At 50.2% G+C, this 7,500-nt stretch overlaps 1 protein-coding gene across 1 annotated transcript in view; it reads right to left on the bottom strand.

Moving 5' to 3' along the window:
* Nos1 (nitric oxide synthase 1) overlaps window positions 1–7,500 on the bottom strand; it is an 87,799-nt gene that overhangs the window by 8,476 nt on the left and 71,823 nt on the right. Inside the window, exons 22-24 of the mRNA XM_028765459.1 lie at window positions 6,303–6,472; window positions 1,866–2,076; window positions 1,066–1,153 (exon numbers count right to left, since the gene is read on the bottom strand). Coding sequence (XP_028621292.1) covers window positions 1,066–1,153; window positions 1,866–2,076; window positions 6,303–6,472 — 469 coding nt within the window. The remainder of the gene's footprint in view (window positions 1–1,065; window positions 1,154–1,865; window positions 2,077–6,302; window positions 6,473–7,500) is intronic.

The raw sequence follows: 7,500 nt of genomic DNA, 5'->3' as shown, positions 1-7,500 counted from the left end.
GGGGCTACACACTGGGGTTACAAGCCTGTGCCACCCTGCCTGGCTCTTAAGTGGGTGTGTGGGATTCGAACTCAGAGCCTCACATTTGCACATTGGGTACTTGGCTCACTGAGCCATCGTCCCAGCCCCTTGATTTCAACTTTCTAGTCCACTCTTGAGAACTGGTCTTTCGTCGGCCATGAGGTCTTTAATCAGGAGGTTGCAGACACCAGTGCCTACATGAGCTACCTGGAGATGCTAACATGGAGGTTCCTGGGCTATATGGTCAGACTGGGCTCAGGACTCTGGTTTGGAAACCAGCTCCATGAGACTGATGTGGACAGTAGGTGGACCAGACCACCGACCCTCCTTTTCTCCTTTTCAACAGGAGAAAAGAGCAGTGGGCCAAGACAGTGTTGGAGCAGGGCTTCCACTGTATATGGAGTGAGGGTCCCTTAAAATGGGGGAAATCTCCTCTTGATGGGGGTGTTCAGTACATTGCCATCTCTGAGAAACTGGAGTGAAAGCCAGAAGCACAAACAGAACCCAGGGGACATCTCAGCAGATGGAATACCTGCTGTGCAAGCCGGATGACCCCAGTTCGATCCCCGGGAGCTACATAAAGGCAGAAGGGGAAGAACTGACTCCACGTGGCTGTCCTGTGACCTCCACGTCTGTGACCACACTCACACCCACATGCTGATTAATAAAAAGAAAAAATAAAAAGTCAACCGGGTATGCCTTTCTCTTCCTTACCACCTCAGGGCCCACCTGACAATATCTGATGTTTGGGGTTGTTATGTCTTCAAGGATAGAATCCCCGTGGGTCTGTGTCCAGGGATGAGACCACCATTTCATCATGGTCTTATACATGTATGTATTGCTGGGATACCCAGCTGGCTGTGTGTTTCTTGATCCTGTCTCCGTAACAAGGCAGAATGACACAAGGTATTGGTGTTACCCCTGCTTTACCTGACATCTATCTAGAGCCCTTCGGGCTGGTCCCTAGTCCCTCGTACACTCGGATGCATGGCGTCATTGCCTTTCTGGGAGCTGGCCAAGCACCTCTCCTCACCAGCCACTCACCCTCTTACGAAGCAGGGCACGATGTCGTCAGCCTGTATTCGGTTGAGCCAGGAGGAGCACACCCCGTGGTGAACTGGTCCTTCTCCATCTACAAGGATGAACAAGCGGCCGGTCTGATGATGTCAGGCACTGTTCCACTTCCCAGCCCCGCCCTCACCCCCAGTGAAGTCTCTCCCAGCTCAATGACAAGTGTTGTGCCTTGGAGAGCTCTGGACCCCTGCCTCTGATGGAGAAAGGGGGACTAACACAACCAGAGTGAGCTTAGGTTGGCTTGTCCTCAGGATTTGGATTAGTCTGTATGTGAACACTCAGACCCTGTCAGCTTGAGAGCCCAATCAAGATGTTCTGACTAGCTTGTTCACAGGTGTCTCAGAGCCTCTAGGCACTGCATAGTTTCAATTCCTTGGTCACAGGGGAACAGATCGAAGGGGTGTTAGTGCTATTTAGCTCCAGCTAGGCCTGTGAGATACCCCTGTGTGCACTGCACAGCAGGTCAGACAGGGTGGAGGAGGCCTGTTCTACTTGCCGCTCGAAGTCTGAGAAGATCAAGCGAATCAGAGCAGGACTCAGCCTCCCCCTTCCCCCTTGTCTATTTCTAACCACACTCAGGGTTAGCTCAGCCACGGGGACACGCAGCCTGCTGTGTGTGTTTGCTCTATTCTCTAGGCTTCGCTGAGAGCGTCCTGCAAGATTTGTGATCTGATCCACGGGCAGTTTAGGGAGAGATCTCCAGACACCTCGGGGGGTGGGGGGGGAATACAGACGCAAGGGTCTCCCAGTAGGCTTCCCCAAACACACACCTCGGGTGTGGTAGGACACAATGGCCACGGTGAGGTGCACCTCATCAGGGTACATGTCTGGAGAGGAGCTGATGGAATAGTAACGAGGCTGTAGCAGCGACAGCTGGGTGAGGAGAAGCGTGGCAGGCATCTGGATGGACCGGAACTCCTCCAGCACCTCCACCATTGTGGGGTTCTTGCCCCATTTCCACTCCTCATATTCCTGGAGCCCCTGTGGCAAGAAAGAACAGAGAGGGGCTTTGAGTCCAGGTCCCAGATTTCTAGTGGGGCCTGGAGGGCAGCCTGGGAGGAGGAGAACTGACCTGAGGATATTCGGTACCTACAGTGGGGCATTGAGCCTCTGGCTTTGAAAATAGATGGGCTTTGAATGGTTGTACTTCAAGTGTGAACCGTCCCCCATACGCTCATGTGTCTGAACACTTTGTTCTTGGTAAGCAGTGCTGTCTTGGGAGGTTGTGGAATCTTTAGGTGGTGAACCTCACTAGAGGAAGTGAGTTATTGGGGGGGGTGGGCCATCAAGTATTACAGTCCAGTCCATCGTCTTCCTGGTCACTGTCTGCTTCCCGACTGCAGGTGCAATGAGACTAGCTGCTGACCTCCTCCCCCGTGTGACTGTGGCCGTACCTTCCCTATTGTGACAGCGGCACCCTGCGAACAGTAAGCCCAAGAAAACCTTTCTTGCCTTAAGTTGCCTCATATTGGGTATTTGGTCACAGAGATGGCTCTGGATATTCTGAAATATCCAAGGCTGATTAATTTGCTCAAGAGAAACCTATCATGAAGATCCTGGAGGTTTGTGACTGGGATGCCTGCAGATCTGGCATCTGGAGAGGATCCGTTGTGCATAGGTGGTGTCAGCTACATGTTCTAACATGGCAGAGGGGGGCCAGTTTTTTATAGAAATGTTGATCTAATCTATGAGGGTGAAGTCTTTGACTCAATTGCCTTGAAGAAGCCCCGCCCCTTCTTCCTTCCTCCTCCTCCCCCTCCTCTTCCTCTTCCTCTCTCTCTCTCTCTCTCTCTCTCTCTCTCTCTCTCTCTTTCTCCTTTCCTTCTTTGCCTCCTTCTTCTCTCTGCCCCCTCTTGTAGTGCCAGTCCTAGTGGTCAAATCCAGTCCTGTGCATACTCTACCTTCCAACCACCAAGCTGCATTCCCACCCTAGTCCCTACCCTTTAATGTCATCCCCTTGTTAAGTGACACATCAAATCTAACTGAGGGAGTTTAATTTTGATGTGAGGACTCTAGCAGCCGTAGACACTCATTCTGCAGCAGCTGGCTATCACATTATCCCATCTCTCAGATGAGGCTACTGAGGCACGGAGTCCTGGTTAGCTAGGACTAGGCTTTGAATCTGAGCCGGGGAGGGCAACCTTTAGCCAGTAAGTACAACAATCCCTGACAGCTACATGCGTGTGTGACCTGTGAGGTAAAAATAGTCTTTATAATTTTAAAAGATTTGGTTTAAATTATGTGTGTGTCTGTGTCTGCGTGTGTGTCTGTGTCTGCGTGTGTGTCTGTCTTGTGTCTGTGTGTCTATGTGTGTGATTTCTTGCAGAGGCCAGAAGAGGGCGCCAGAGTCCCTGCAGCTGGAATTACAGATAGCCGTGGGTCCCCTGATGTGGATGCTGAGACATGTACTCCAGTCTTTGCAGGGACAGCAAGTTCTCTTAACTGCTGAGTCAGTCACCTCTCCAGCCCCAAGAATTGTGTTTTTAAAGGTCTCTATTTTCAGTGCTGAGCCACACTGCCCCCCCCCCCCCCAGTTGCTGGGAGCTGCATTACTCGTTTCTCTTGCTTGCTGTCTGAATCCCTGACCAGAAGTGACCTAAAGAAAAAGTGGGTTGCTTTCGGTTTACACTTCAAGGAAGATACAGGCAATCGTGGAGGACAGGAGACTGCAGGAGCATGAGACAGCCATCCCAGCGCACACACGCATAGCAGGAATGAACAGGGATGTGCAGCTGGGCTATGAGACCTCAAGTCCCACCCCTAAGACTCCCCTTCCTCCAGGAAGGCCTTGCCTATTAAAAGTGCCATTACCTCAAACAGCGCCACCATCTGGTGACACCAAGTGTTCGGACTGCATGAGTCTGTGGGGGGATACTGCACATTCAAAGACTTATCTTTATTATTTTAAATCACATATAGGTGTGCGTATTTCTCCAGGCGAGTATTGTGCACTTGAGTGTGGGAGTCAACAGAGGCCAGAGTCCCCAATCCTCTGGAGCTGGAGTTAATAGAGATTTGTAAGTCATCTGGTGTGGGTTCTAGGAAACAAACTTGAGTCCTCTGGAAAAGCATCAAGTTTTTTTTAACTACTGAACCAATTCTCCAGCCTTATATTTCCCATTCAGAGCACAACAGAGGGTTCATAACCAAGAGTCTCCAGTGCAGGACTCTGAATGGACCTGAACCTAAAACTGACTTCCCCTGGCAGTGACCGCTACGTGAAACAGCATTTGGCAGCTAGCTATGCTGCGGCTGGACACGGATTCCTGCGGAAGGTTCAAGTGTGAGACACAGGTGATCCCTTCTAGGAACCATGACTTTGGCTCTAGGAATCCCCCCACCCCCACCCCCAGAACCTTGGCAAAGTTTTTCAGAAACCACCATTGCAAGCTGGAAAACTTCCACCTGCCCAACCCTCCCTTTCTTCTTCATCTCTGGGGTCAGCTTTGTTTTGCAATCTATTTCCTCAGCCCCTTCTGCCTGCTGGCCCATTTTTTTTTCTCTCACAGGTGTCTCTGAGAACAATAATTAAAAAAATCCCACTCGTTTATCCTGTCTGGTGACTTTGGTGCTTTCAGGAAGAAAACGGACTTCATAGGAAACCGCTCTTTCAAAGAATATTATGCAAAACGTTCCTTCTTCGTACCCACCCCCACCACCGCTCATCACACGTTTCCAGTCTAAATGATACATCTTTTAAACATTACAAAATCCCGCTAAGCTTAGGACACAGTGAAGGCCGCCCGCTCTCCCGTGGCCATCTGTCTCCAGCTCCCCACTTCAGAGTCCCAGCTGGCTTCTGGTGTTTACTTTCACATTTCTTGATAATATGCTCTTGCTAATGAGCCACTCACTCCTTTGCTACTCCCCCAGTCCCCCTTCCTGAATAGAAAAAGGAACGGCCTCTGCTGGGGGCTTGTTTCCTGGGAAGGAGACCCCATCCCCGTGGGAAAGGCTGTGTTGGGTGGTCCCCCCTGAGCAGGTAAGTATCTTTATTTTAAATTATGTTAATTTTTAAATTTTAGACTTATTTTATATGTCTGAATGTTTTGCTTGTATGTATGTATGTATGCATGTATGTAAGTATGTATGTATGTATGCAAGCCGTGAGCATGCCTGGTGATTCCAGAGGTCAGAACAGTAGTCTGATTCCCTTGAATTGGGGTGATGAGCTACCATGTGGGTACTGGGAATAAAATGTTGGCCCTCTGCAAGAATAGCAAATACTCAAAACTATGGAGACATCTCTCTAGCCTATATATTTTATGTACAGGGCTGTGTGTGTGTGTGTGTAACCATGCATGTGCGTGGAGGTTAGATGACAATTACCAGGAGTAGGTTGTCTTTCCACCATCCACGTGGGTCCCAGACTGAACTCAGATTGTCAGAATTGGCAGCAGGTACCTTTACACACTGTGCCATCTTGCCAACCCCTTTTTTCTTTTTTTTTTTTCAGTCATGGAACTCTCTATGTAGTTGAAGATGCCCCCAAACTCATAATCCTCCTGCCTCCACATCCTAAGTGCTGGAATAACAGGCCAAGTGCTGGAATACCACCAAGTCTAGTTTATGTTACCAAGGACCAAACCCAGGGCTTCCTGTGTGCTAGACAAGAGCTCTACCTACTGAGCCACATCTCCAGCCCTAGACACTGTCCTGAGCAAGGCCAGGCAACAGTTTGGGGCAGGCATGTTCATGGTATCTAAGCAAGGGTTGTAAAGCTAATTATTAGAGGTCTCTCATTTAGCAGTCTTTTTTTTCTAGATACTCTACACCAAAAAAAACCATTGTTACCACCCGGAACTAAACCCCTGCCTGTAAACCTGCTCCGAGGGTTTCTACTCCTTTTTCTTCCATGCACTGGTTAAGGGAGTGCGGACAAGAGCTCAGATTCACAAAGGAAAGTGATAAGAGTTACTATAGCGTGGATGTATCTGGGGTGTAGGCGTGTGGGTATGTGGGCGTGTGGGTGTGGGTGTGGGTGTGGGTGGCCAGAGCCTGCTGAGTTTCAAGAGGGGTTTCCCATTCTCCATTTGTCAGGCCTGAGAGCCCAGGAGACAGAGCAGGAACAAGTCAAAGTGAAGACCATATGCAAATGAAGACACGCCCCCTTGCTCAAGACTGCCACCTGCTGTGAACAGTTGGAAGAGCATTTTCAGTGCGCCCCCTAAATCCCAGGCCTTGCAGGGCTCTCAGGATCCACCCACCTTGCTGAGGACCAGCAGCCGCTGCTTCTCTTTCTCATTGGTGGCCAGGGAGGCGAACTGCTGCAGCTGCAGGGGCGTGGGCGGCGTGGTGATGTCCAGGTAGTACTTGAAGGCCTGGAAGATGGTGCAGGGTGGGAGGCGAGACTCATCCTTCCAATTACTGATGACACCTGGGGAGGCACAGCGGGGATGAGGCTCCAGTCACTTAGTCCTCACCACAGTCATCACTCCAGGTGTGGAAAACGAAGCACAGGGAGGTTACGGAATCTGTCTGAGGCCACGCCCCTTTCGCGTGCGTGAGTGCGTGCGTGCGTGCGTGCATGCGTGTACAACTTGCTCTAACTACACTGTGCCCCGGGCTCTCCATGTCCACGGCGTCTGCATTTCAGAACATTTGACAGAGGAACGAAATCAATAAAAAGAAAAAAGTAATCTCATCTGTACCAAACTGTACAGAAATTTTTTTTCTTGTTACTATCCCTAAACACTATAGTGTAGCGACTATTTATATAGCATTTACATTACATTGGGTAAGCCATTTAGAGAGGGTTCAAACCACACAGGAAGATTCGCATACGTGCTAGTCAAAGGCAACAACGTACATAAGTGTTATGTGAACACAACGCCTTTTCTGTAAGTACAGGACTTGGGCATATGTGGATTCTAGTATCTTCTAGGGACCCTAGAACTCTTCTTCCAAGAGGGAAGGCTAGTCTGTCTTTATGTCCCTTCCAAACCTGAGCCGCTGCCCCATCGTTACCATGGACGCCGTAAGAATTTCCATGGAACTCCTGGTCTAAGGTGAGAACTCTGTGGGGTTGGGTTCACTAAGGGAGGGGCGTGTCTCTTCACAGTGGCTCCTTCCAAGAGGTTTGGCAGGAGGACCTTGACAGATGGCATGCCATTCCCATATTCTAGTTAGCTCCCCTGTCAAGGTGACAGTCATGGTGTCACAGGCTGTCAGTTGTGGCCACCTCGGCTCCTTGTACTGGAATCCGGAGCCCACCTGTGTCTGTGAGGGGAAGATGAAGCTTGGAGAGCCATTGGCTTTGAAGGATCTTCAAACCAGGGGTGGTGGTTTGTGTGTGTGGCCCTAGCACTCGGGAGGGTGAGTGGGGAAGATTGAAAGTTGGAAGTCAGCCTGGTCTACATAGAAAAAAGGAAAGAGAGGGAGAAGGAGGGAGGGGGAAGGGAGGGA

The sequence above is a fragment of the Grammomys surdaster genome, unplaced genomic scaffold, assembly GCF_004785775.1.
Source record: "Grammomys surdaster isolate TR1022 unplaced genomic scaffold, NIH_TR_1.0 164, whole genome shotgun sequence".
NCBI classification, from domain to species: Eukaryota; Metazoa; Chordata; class Mammalia; order Rodentia; family Muridae; genus Grammomys; species Grammomys surdaster.
Note: the sequence above shows the minus strand (reverse complement) of the source record. Positions and strands in the feature narration are given on the sequence as shown.